This window comes from Hippocampus zosterae, chromosome 2 (assembly GCF_025434085.1).
Source record: "Hippocampus zosterae strain Florida chromosome 2, ASM2543408v3, whole genome shotgun sequence".
Taxonomy (NCBI): Eukaryota; Metazoa; Chordata; class Actinopteri; order Syngnathiformes; family Syngnathidae; genus Hippocampus; species Hippocampus zosterae.
Window position 1 is genome coordinate 22920718 of NC_067452.1, and position 12813 is coordinate 22933530.

Below are 12813 nucleotides of genomic sequence, written 5' to 3' on the forward strand. Positions count from 1 at the left end.
CATTTCTGTACCTTGTAGGTAGATACAAGAGTAGGAATGCGTATATGAATTCTGGTTGGTGATTTTTCACTGTTTCAGACATTAGGTTACAAAAGAATATGACAAGCCAAGCCAGAAAACAATATTACAATGCTCCTTGTACACGTTGAGATGGAATAAAAAAGTCACACCCCAAAAAGGCATTCCAATTTCTGATAAAAGTCATCACAAAAAGAAAACTTTACTCAATACATACAGTACAGGCGTATTATATATGTGCCAGTGATCAGCCCATTCACGTGACCCTTTAAGGCATCTGTGTCAAACCGAAGGCCCGGGGGCCAGATCTGGCTCGCCACACCTCGTGGCCCGCGAAAACAAATCAAACATGTCAACTTCCATGATGCATGCTAAAATCTCTAACAAAATTTAACATTCTCATATGTAATAAATAACAGACATATTGTAAGAATTTTCTTGTTACCCAAACCCCACATTACAGTAATTTAAACGTTAATAAACCGTAATTATTGACTTTTTATATGGTTTCAGTCATAGCGGCCCTCCAAAGGAAACAGTACCGGTAACTAAAATGTGGCCCATGACAAAAAATTGTTTGACACCCCTGCTTTAAGGGTACAAATATAGCACTTATTTTTTTCTTACGGCATACACTCCTGATTAACATTAGCATTCGCATGTTAGTAGACCCTTCTTGGATCTACCCACTTTGCGAAAGATACCATGGAAATCTTCACACAGTCTTGGAAATGCAAAAAAAAAAATCTAGCATAGACCTGATGCAGTCTAAGTGTTTTAAGGTAAATAATAAACCAAACTTTTTCACTTTTCCTTACCCTTTAACACTTTTTTTTGGTTAGTATTTGCACGAGGGGCGTTCAGCACAAATCTGCGCTTGCCCCCAGGTTATTTCTTACACTGTTGTGTTTACCCCCAAATTACCTGTATCCATGCCCCCAGTTGTTTTCCACTCATACTTTTCACACCGTGGGAGTGATGAAAGTTGAAAGTGAACACCAGAGGGTTGAGGCGTCACGGTCCTCTCTGTTGCCCTATCTCGTTCCTCCTTGTGGCTGTGACTCAATTTTATGCTTTTTGTGCGTGTGTGCGTGCGTGCGTGCGCGTGCATGTGCGTGTGCGTGTGTGTGTGTGTGTGAGAAACCAACACCCGTTTACATAAATTGTGTATGAAATATGGACTTTTTCTCTTTCAACTTTGAATTCACCTTTTTGGATCACAAAAGGAGATATTCTGCTACATATATTGAAATGTAAACAAATTGCTTTTTTATGCTGTTGTCTTAAACACTTGCTAGATACTAAACGTGGACAATACTGATGTTGTTATGAAACACAAGAACACAATTGTATTGGAGACTGAATGCACACCAGTGTTTTTTTTTTCCTTACAACCAAAAAGTTAAAAAGCAGAAAACTGAAAATCAACAACATTTTGTGATTTCCTCGTTTGTGAATACAGTACACAACAAAGGAATAAATAACAAACACTTCTGAGACAGTCCAGTCTCCTACATTTTACTGATATTGTTCTGTTGGAGCTCAAGGAAATGCCAAAATAAATTCTGTAGGGGGCGGGGGGCTATAGAATTTATTTTGTGATGTCCTCGCTTGATTTTCTGTTTTGATGCATTATTTTCAATGTTCGTAATTTCATTGAAGTAAAAGTTATTTTACATTTTTTGGAGGCGGTCATGAACGCCTCTCGAGTCAAATGGAAGGAGCGCAGCTCCATCTAGTGGATGCATTGAAGGTGTGCCTCATTGCCCAGTGCGCCTTTTAGTGCGGAAAATACGGTATATGATATTCTGGTACCACTTCATTTCATTTCAATTTATTTCTGCAAGTATTGAGCAGATGTGCGAGACAAATTGCGACTGAATTTTTTGCCTCTCCAGACAGCCTCCAAACGGCAGGTACAAAGCGGCACGCGCAGTTTTGACAGCTCAGCGAAGGCTAATTTGAGGTGACAGAGAGAACCTTTCTGCTTGTGTACACAGTTTTGACATGTCAAGAACAAAAATCATCGCTACATATGGTCTTATGGAGCAATGTAATTTTGGAGCTTCTGAATTGTGTCAGGGCTGTCTTTGAAGCCAGTCACAAGAAGGAGTCATGCCAGATGACAAATATGACAAAACTACTTTCTTCTCGTCATTTCTTTGTACCTGGGTCATTTGTATTTAGAGTACTGTGACACTTGATGCTGCTGTCTCCCAAAGCAGATTTTTCAAGTGTGCTGCCAGGAGTTGATACATCTAGTTCACATAAACTCAGCTTTGTGTGTATTGTTTTTTGTTGGATGTATTTTTTGGCTTCTCCAGAACGATCTGAACATTACATCTCTTAACTGTAACTTCAAACCTCATTTCATACTTGCGGTTCTCTCGTCATTTACCCTTGGTAGAAACCATCAGCGCTACCTAAAGTGCAAAAACCTCTTTTAATATATGATGGTCGCCTTTACTCTTACACCTATTTCCAATCGTTTCTCCAATCTGTGAGTGAGTGAGTGAATACGCAGTTTACCGGCCGCTATTTGGGATCTGAGTAAATCAGGCCCTCAATGATTAAATGTCTTGCACCATCACAGATTGCTTTCATTTCCTAATCCCACCACCACTTTCCAGTTAGATGTATCAGATTGCTTCCAGGCTACACAATGACGAGAATGATCAAATACTTCAATCAACTATCAGCCTGGCAAATGACTTGGAAAATATGAATGAAATCACACACTTCACACCATCAGAAGGAAGAAGGAAAGGGAAACCAAGCTAAAACAAGCATCGAACTGACATAACAGTCCCTAAAACGTGTATATGTACTGTACTAGTTTGACAACTTCTTTTTCCCGAAGCAGGGAACAAAGATTTGCACGACTATTTACTTGCTCTTGTACCCCACCTCACCCTCTCGTCTTCTCTCCAGCCCACACTGAGTGGGTGCCGTTGGTGCAAATGCGGTCTTTCAGCATAAAGATCAGGTTGTTAACACCATGATCAGGGACTGCATTAGCGGCACCGGGCACTCCTTTACTGGCTCTACTACTAGAATTGCATAATTGACTTTATACAAACACCTACACATGGACAAGCGCGCGCTCAAACACACGCGAACAGGAGCTTGCACAGATGCAAAGACACATTTACACACCCACGCTCACTCCAAAAGTGCTGAAACTCTCAAGCTAATGGGTGTAGTTTTAATCAAAATTAAAGCCCACATGCTGTGAATTTAAATAAGTATATAAATGGCGTCATTAACCGCCATTTTGTTGTACTTCGTTCATCTCACTGTACATGGTCTATACAATACTTCATACCAATAGTTTAACATGACATTTATCGGGGGTTAATTTTGTCCCCCCAGAATTCATTGGGTTATATAAATTACATTTTTGGTGATAAGATTGCATTTTGCATTCATTACCTTCTTTTGAGATTTTTACGCAACGGCGAGGAAGAGAAAGCACAGAGAGATGGTAGGTTAAGGTAATGAAACATGAACAATGAACACTAGCTGAGCGGAAAGACTCAAAGCAAGCGTTTCAAAGCAGTGAGGGAAAAAGCAGATGGGCAGGATCGGAGCGCCATTTAAAATGCCTCGTGACCAAAGCAAGGCAGCTTTATTTCAAAAGCGCATTTTTGATACAAGGTAACTCAATGTGCTTCACATAGTGACAATGCAACATTTGAAGATAGAAAGTAATGGGGTGGGGGGGGGGGGGTAATGGAATAATTTATGACATTTAAAAGCAAAGTAGAGAAAAAAAAGTTGCTTACTGAAATTACTAAAAACGTACAGCGCATGAGCATGATTTGGGCAAAAAACGTTTTATAGAAATGCTCGAAAAGACCTTGATCATCAGTAACGGATAGCGGAGAGGTATATTATTTGTGACTGCATCTGAAATGGAAAATGAATGTGAATTTTATGAAAGTAATAATTATCAGGTGGACATGTTGCAGTGAGTAGTTAGTTAACGAACAAAAAGGTGTTAAAACAATGCCTGCCTGGCACATGGTATGTGGTCATGTTGTTGGTTGCTTCAAACTCTCTGTTTTTATCTTATGATAGTGAATCTTTTATACATGCATTGAAAAATTGATGCTGATAAAATGTAATATAGGTTATAAATGTATTTTGCGTATATGCACATATTCTGACAATATTTGAAAAAGCGTTGCTATGTGCATTCCTATGTGCTAGCCCAGCAGGACTGTTTAAAAAAACAAAAACTTGTGGCCGCCTCCAGCATTTCAGTGGCCCCTCTCTGTTCTCAACTGTGAGGCAGGTGTGGTCACCACGATTGCATTTTGCTGCCCAGCACTGACTAATACCGGCGTGTTAAAGTGTCATTTTATTGTGAGACCATTGTCCCTTTTCCACTGTCTCTGGACATTCTAATCGCCGCACTCTCCCCCCAGGCCGTAGCCACGGGTGATGTCTTTGCTTCGCGGATGCAGGGAGCCATGTGTGCTATATTTATCTAGCGCCATCATTTATTAATAGTCTTTCCAGTATATGCGACACTAAAAATACAGTGAAGCCAGCGCACCGCATGCAGCATGTTGATAGGAAAGGAGTGTGCAGGCGAGAGGGGAGAATTGCCAACTCAGCATTTTATCACACTATCATCATACATGTCTGGGATGATTCGGAGATTCGGGTTACGTAAGTAGCTCCGATACTCTCTGAGTCAGCACTTGCATGACCGAGACGTCCTGTGCAAGTGAATGGCGGTTTCAAGTGTGTTTATTTATCTGCAAATTCCCCATGGGACACCACCTTTTTGTTTCTTTCTTGTTCCCAGTATGAATACTTCAATGCAGTGCTGATCAATGAAGTGGATGAGGAGGGGAACAATGTAGAGCTGGGAGGAGAGTTCATCCTGCAACCCGACGATCACTTCAACAACCTGTCAGTCAACCTTAGTCTCAGCGTGGTCCAAGTGCCCACTAACATGTACAACAAGGGTATGTTTGTGACCTCGCTTTGGCATCATTCACTGAAAACTCCAATTCAGAGACATGCTTTACTTTTTCAATGTGAGAAATACTCATTTCTACTTCTGAGGGGATAATTGTATATTGAATAATTCAGACATGAAAATGATGCAGTTTTTTTCCCCGCACACTGTGTCTGCATTTGCATTTTTGAAACACTTTCCATTATTTCAGTCACACGCTTTCTTTAAATTAATTGCTAAGAAGTCAAATTAATTCACCGGTCACGCAGGCAGACCAATGAAGGCTGTCAGACCAATGAAGGCAGACCTTTGAACCGTCCTGAGTAGACAGACCACATGTCGCGAGGGCTTAAGTCGGCTATAGCAGGCAGAACTATGTGGGGAAGGCGCAGAAAAGGGAAGGAAGTAGGTTAAGTCAAACTGATGGAAGGCCCAAGAAACACTTGAATAATTGCGAGGTGATGGGAGGGGAAAAAAAATCAAATGAGAGTGACAGTAGGAGATTGAAGGAAATGGAGAGGAAGTGAATGAAAATTCTCTGAGTGAGACTGACAGGCTAATGCAAGGAGGGGAAGCGTACTCTTGATTTGATTCCCTGGCAAATGAATAGTACGGGCCACAGACCGAGAGGGAAAGAGCTCGAAGAGTTTTTAAATCCTTGAGCTTTGTTCACCGGTAGTGAGAACGTGGATGTATTTGCTGGGACTGCAGGGATCTTTTTTGGTGGGCAACAGCTTTAGCCTACTACAGAAAAAAAACCCACTAAGAGGCTTGGATTAGAAGAAAGAATGATTTTTTGAACACTTTCATTTAAGTAGGCATGCTTTGAAGTCGGAGTTGCATGTCTCCAAGACCCGGACCGTTTTTGAGTTATGACCTCCTCATCCTGTTGCACTTGGCTTCGATGCTGTGTCAGAAAACAAAACGACAATCCGCTTCCGTCGATCACGGCAAACAACATAGAGCAAAATATAATACAAAACATTGCATTGTTTTTACACTCTGGTTTATGTATCGCATATAGAATTGTTTGGGACTCTGCACTGTGCGGATGAATTGAGCGAATTGTTCGACAGACCGAAACTGCAAAATGCGGCGGCATTGTTGTGCAAATGCTTCACATCCAAACATCTCTCCCCTCCAATCCACGGAGGTGGCTTGGTGTTGCATATCAAGCTCGCTTCCAAAAGATTAATTCATTCATGGCTTATTGGCATGAATGATGACAGCATGACAATGGTGCCAGCATCGGAGATGATGAGGAACGTCTTATCTGCTCTTCTGTCTCCATTTCACGCCTGCACTGCTTGTGCCCGCCTCTCCAACCGCACTTAATTCATTTCTTCATGTCAGGCTTGTGTGCACACTTTTACTTTTAAGATTTAAAATATTTTACTGGCAGCAGTGATCAATTAAAACACACATTTTTTACGTACTACAGACCACCAAACTATATCTTGTATCATACACTGTTGTACTTGAGTTTGTTGAACTATTTTCAAAAACCCGAATAAGACCCCAGGGTTACTCCTTTTCTAACCCAAATATTGTGTCAAGCCAACATGATCGGGTTGAATCCTTTAAATGGAGCGTTGGTATTTGTTCTATGCATGCTCTGGCTCTGGGCATCTTGATATTTTTGGTACAGGAAATGCTAGTCTAACTTGAATACATTGATTTCCCGACAGCATTTTCATGTTATTTTCATTTTCTACGACAAACAAAGTGGTATGCAGACACCCGTCTGTTCATCTGGCGCACAAACTCGAGACGTCAGCAATCATAGCCATGCTTGGAGACGCACCACAGCGGCACACAACTGGAGAAAACTGACTGCTTTATTTTTGCTGTGAATATAATGCGTTTTATTGACGAGACGAAGTAACAGGCGGATATGACGTCTATTTGCGTCACAACATCTGTGCGTCGCGCAGTTTACAACATCTGTAAACGGGTTATTCCGAATGTTTCAGAAATCTGAATTTTGACCGCAACCCGAAAATTGACTGCATATAAACGTAGTCATTGTTACACACCAGGGCGAACTTTGTACAGCAGTTTGACTGAAAACACAAAAACATCATGTACTGATGTCAGCGCATGTCTTAAGTTGTTGAATATTTTTGACTGAAATCACCTTTTTCTCCCTCTGACACTAACCCCCCTCCCACTCATGAATCATTAGATTCTGCCATTGTGAATGGAGTGTACTGGTCAGAAGCCTTGAACAAAGTGTTTGTGGATAACTTTGAGAGAGACCCATCACTCACATGGCAGTACTTTGGCAGTGCCAAAGGCTTTTTCAGACAGTACCCGGGTAAGTGTGTGTTTGTGTGTTCGCTTCTTAGTCAGCTGCGGGGTATTCCTGTGTCACGCACGGCATGCGCAATGTCCAGTCATTTATAATAATGTACCGGTAATAATTTTTTAACATTTTTTTTTTAATGGGAGGGGGGGGGGGGTTGTGCATGCAAATACTTGTTTTGTTTTTCTACTTTCTCTTTTTCATAATTTTTGCTGCTGTAAATTGCGAACTTCTCCATTGTGAGACAAATAAAGTTTTGTTTTTCTTCTTCTTCTACCACCCGCCTGACATTGAAGGGAACATAAACAGAAGTAGCATAATTAAATAGCTCTGAATACAAATAATATTTGATTGCTTGGGCTTTTTTAGGACAACAACAAAAAGTGCTTTCGGTTTATTTTGTGCTCAGTGTATCGAGGACTAAGAATCCTCAAGAAAGTGGGGGAAATGTATTTGCTGTTTTCTTTGGTGCTGATATCACTCATACAATGAAAGTGATGAACATCTTTCCACTATTCAAGGGATAAAATGGAAACCGGATGAACACGGGGTCATTGCTTTTGACTGCCGGAACAGGAAGTGGTACATCCAGGCTGCTACCTCCCCAAAGGATGTGGTGATTCTTGTTGATGTCAGCGGAAGCATGAAAGGTCTAAGACTGACCATTGCTAGGCAAACTGTCTCCTCCATCTTGGACACTCTGGGAGACGATGACTTCTTCAACATCATTGCTGTAAGTCCACACAGTTACGCTAAGCTAAGAATTAGAGACATGCCTTTGAACCTCACTTAGTTTTGGATTCAGATCAGGATATACTCTTGCCGAGATAAGAAGAAATGCCTGAACAAATCAGCTTTCTCCCTAGTCACGCTCTCAGCCAATTAGCAGTCTGCTAAATGAAGATTTGAAGCGCAAAAAAAAAAAAGAATTGTTGATTGGATCCCGCCTCAGGCATCCAAACCATTGTTACTCTGTGTGTGTGTGTGTGTGTGTGTGTGTGCGCGTGTGTGTGTGTGTGTGTGTATGTCACCACGCATATGTCTGTGTCTGATGCTGTTTCACATCAAAATGTAGCCTGTCACATTGTCAGCCCACATTCTGCCTCGCCACAAAACAAAGTTGTCATTATCGTTTCATAGCCTAATCACGTTATTTCGAAAAATCTTTTCCAAAAGTCAAGGATTGGGAAAAGATGCTTCCCATTACATTTGGGCTCATTTCCTTTTTATTGTTTCACTTGTTATTGTTACATTCTACTCATAATTGCACACACACAAAAAAAGAGTTCAAGTCCGAAGAAACATTCTTTTGACAGCAAAGATTGTTTTAATGGATTAATTTGCTTTGTTACAAAATAATCGTATTTTCGTTTGTGGCTTCCTTATGCATAAATAAATTGGGGAGTGGTGGGAATGTTAGACTCCATCTCTTGTCTTTCATGCACTTTTTTTCTTTTTGTTTTTTATTATCACTCTGTGGCAGGCATTCCAGTTCATGGATAGTCTGAGTGTGCGGCACATTGCACGTCTTCACATCCGGCACTACTTAGCCACTGAATTAAATAAGTGCATTGTACATTTGGTGAAAATGAATGTTAACTTAGATATTCCGTTTGTATTGTTTCAGTACAATGAGGAATTGCATTATGTGGAGCCATGCCTAAATGGAACGTTAGTGCAAGCTGACGTCGCCAACAAAGATGTGAGTCCTCTTTCCATCTCCTATCATTTCCATCCGACAAAAGACAGGCACCTCTAAGAATAGCAAAAAGTGTCAAATTGAGCCGTTTGCTGAAGCTAAATGGGGGTGGTTTCAAAGCCGTACGCCATTGGGTTCGTGGTGTTGTGCGGTCGACTCGACCCGAAATCTTGACATTAGAATATATATTGATCATATATTGATCACACGTGGCTTCTGGAATGCATCTTCTGCAATAGATCCTGCACCATTGTATGAAATATCTACAATTATCAGATTCTAATTGCCCAACCCCATCTTAAATCATGGAGTTTTTCACACCTGTTAAATCACACCTGTGTTTCTACTTTTCCAACGTTGTTTACCATCTAGTGTTAATTTTTCATTGTGCTAAAATGTGTTTAACAGTTTAAATGCAGCATTTTAGCTGACATTTTTGGGCGGTAAATATCGGCCCTTGTTGTTGCACTCCTGTGATAAGTATTGTCTCCTGTGTCATGCTATATTTTATTTCACGAGAAATATTGGTGCTGTTGGACTTCCAGTGTTTGTCAGTGGTACCAAAACAGCACGGGGCTTCGCTCCCCCCAAATTTGAAAGGCTCTGTACTGTAAATAAAGTTGAGTTTCAGTTGAATCTTTTCGAATTCCAATTTGAAATTAAATCGCGAAACTGTATTTGATCCAGGTTTTTGTTTGAGAAGTGTGAGCTTGTATTGTACAAATCTCAGCGCCATGAAACATTTGCCACAACATTGTTTTTGACTCCTTTGGCCATCATCTGGCTTAATGTCCACTCTGGTAATGATTTGGACTGCCAAATAATAATACCTGTACCTCTTTCTAGTGGATCGCACATTGTGTTATTTTCTTCAGTTCGAACCTGTTGAAAAAAGTTGCTGTTGTCGAGCCCTGTTTATACCTTTGGGTATGAATCATTTCAAATGTAGAATTTGCATATAGGTCAGTATAACACAGGGGTGCCCATTAGGTCGATCCTGATCTACCGGTAGATCTAAGACAGATCCCAAGTAGATCCGAGGAGTGTCGAGGAGAAAAAAAACAAACAACCATTTGTGTCTTTGTACATGTCACTAATATATTTTTTTGTGTTAATGTACGCTGCACCCTAATCATCCTATCAGTCTCATTTTCGCAAAATAATAAAAAATTAAAATAAAGCAGGTAAATCTTGAATTTACGATGGCGCGTGATTACGTCACGGGAAGTTGTTTGCACTCAGCAGTCTGCAATTGCAGCTTTTGATCAGAGCTGTTGCGCTCTATCTTTTATAGTCATGATTCTCATTCAGAGTTTGCCTCATGTACAATTCACCGAGGGCACGGTCAAAGAATAGGAAACTAGAGGGCCGAGGGAAGCACTTTAAAACGGTACGTGTGAGCTACGATAGTTAACAGGCTGCAAAAGTGCATTGCATGCCTCAGTTTCAGGCTGTTTCTCATCATGGCGTGCGTGTGTGTGTGTGTGTGTGTGTGTGTGTGTGTGTGTGTGTGTGTGTGTGTGTGTGCGTGCGTGCGTGTGTGTGTGTGCGTGCGTGTGTCTGTTTGTGTGTATGTGTGTGCGTTGTGCGTGTGCGTGTGTGTGTGTGCGTGCGTTTGTCTGTTTGTGTGTATGTGTGTGCGTTGTGCTTGTGCGTGTGCGTGTGCGCGCGTGCCGGTAAGGGTAGGTTAATTGATCGAAAAGTAGATCTTCGGTCCAAAAAGTGTGGGCACCCCTGGTATAACACATTCACTCATTTCAGGCGCAGTCTTCAAAAACTACAATAAGAAAAAAAAGATGAAAAGTACCCCTCCATTTTACCCCTCTTTTTCTTAAGAAAGTAAACAACCCCCAAGTGCTTCTGTTCAAAACTATGATTCATAATGCCGCAGCAGTGCATACACAAAGAAAATGAAAGTCATCAAATTCACTGTTACTCATCAATATAAATACTGGCAGTCGGATCAATTTGATCAATATTTATATTGATCTGCGAATAGTAGACCTTTATGACCGTGTATCCACATACACGGTTATATCACTCAAAGTGGCTCATGCAATCATAAGCTTTTATGAAAAAGCGCTCAATTATTATTAATTATGACTTCAGAGCTGGCTGTAAAACCAGTTACAGTGCGCACAAGCTAGCAGCTCCTCCCACGGGTACACCGCTGCAATATGGATCGATTGTCCCACTGTGTTGGGACATTTATAGGAATCTGACCTCAGCAAACATAAAGAACACATTCTTTACCGCAGTTACACTCAAATGCAGCAGGTAATATATGCTGTGCTCTAGGGTGTAGCTATTTATTGCAACCGATTAGCCTTTTTTTCCCCATGCTAAGGAAAAGGTTGTGCCTGTTTCCATTTCCACTCATATGTGTGTGGGTGGTGCGTGTTTGTGTGTTGAAATAAGCAGACACTGATAGAGACTTAATACAGTTTTGGCCTCCCACTGAGTGTGGAAAACCTTCTCTCCTCCCATTGGAGCCAAAGACCCCAGGCCATAAATAAAGAGGGAGTGGAAAATGAAGGTGGGGAGAAAAATAATAATTGCGGATGGTTACAGTGTGGGTAGAATGTCGATACAGCTGCCCATAGATGCCCAAAACGTGAAGATGTGTAAACACAGATTCCCTTTTTGGTTGGGTAAATTAAAGACCAACAGGACACATTGAAGGTGTGTCATCATTGAGACAGGGAGCATCGCAACCATGCAAAAGTTCCCTTTTCCACAATATGCAACAAAAGTGAAACCATCAAGTCGATTTCTTTTCCATTTGGATTGATGTGAAGTATGTGTCAATTGTGCCAATACAAAAACTTTACATTTTTTGAGCTGTCACTTGATGGTAAATAAAATAAACATCTGCACTTGATGAATTGCATTCGTTGCATTTGCCTGGCCTGTCGCTTGAAAGCTACTTTAATGTCACCCAATTATAGATCTTGAATTTAGCTTCCTATCGAAACATTGCATAAGTGTGGAACTGCTAATGTGGAATATACAGTTTTCATTGAACAACTTTATCAATACGTTTGAGTGACTTTGTGGTACATTCGAAGCCATTCCTAACAACTTTGCAGTATGTGCAAAATACACGTCCCAAAATTTTGCAGAGGCAGGGAAGCAAAACACACTTTTTCAAATATTTCCCTCTATTTTTCCAGCATTTCCGGGAGCACCTTGACAAGCTGTTTGCTCAGGGCATCGGAATGTTAGACATTGCTTTAAGTGAGGCCTTCAATCTTCTCAGTGAGGTAAGGACTCTGCTTTTATGGTCTTCAACTTGTGACCCGGGGGCATTTTTGGCTGGCAAGATATTTTGTGACATCATGGTTTTTTATTTGGCCCTCACCTTTTTTGCCATGTCGTTGCCCTTGACATTTAGCGTTGAGAAAAAAAAAGTGTGAATCACTTATGGGCTACCAATCACTCAGGCTCATGACAGCTTTCAGTGAAATGTAATTCTGAAGTGACACCAAGTGGAAGGAAAAGATATCCTGTCACCCATTTCCAATCAGACCCTTTTCAAAACCTGCCATGAAGAGGGAGGTTGGCGACGAGAACAGTCAATTTCAGGAAAAAACAGGAGATGAAATGTTTTGTTGAGCAAACGGTTAGGTCAAAATGTCTTGAACATACAGAGAAAGTTGCGGTGCCAGAAATCAGCCGTCATTTCTTAACCAAACATGCTGAGCAGAATGCAAAGTGGAAACAAGAAATATGCCTGGTCACACATTTTCTTCATGTTCTGAAGAACCGTGAATGTTCATTCATTCATCTTCCGAACCGCTTGATCGTCACTAGGGTCAC

At 41.0% G+C, this 12813-nt stretch overlaps 1 protein-coding gene across 3 annotated transcripts in view; it reads left to right on the top strand.

The window, feature by feature from the left end:
• The window catches only part of LOC127595582 (voltage-dependent calcium channel subunit alpha-2/delta-3-like), a 104561-nt gene that overhangs the window by 43475 nt on the left and 48273 nt on the right, over positions 1-12813 (top strand). For all 3 annotated transcript variants that reach the window (XR_007961289.1, XM_052057195.1, XM_052057194.1), the window contains exons 5-9: positions 4835-4997; positions 7176-7307; positions 7817-8028; positions 8923-8997; positions 12168-12257. Coding sequence is in view for 2 of the 3 variants with exons in the window: in XM_052057195.1 (XP_051913155.1) it covers positions 4835-4997; positions 7176-7307; positions 7817-8028; positions 8923-8997; positions 12168-12257 (672 nt within the window). In the remaining variant the exon portion in view is untranslated. The remainder of the gene's footprint in view (positions 1-4834; positions 4998-7175; positions 7308-7816; positions 8029-8922; positions 8998-12167; positions 12258-12813) is intronic.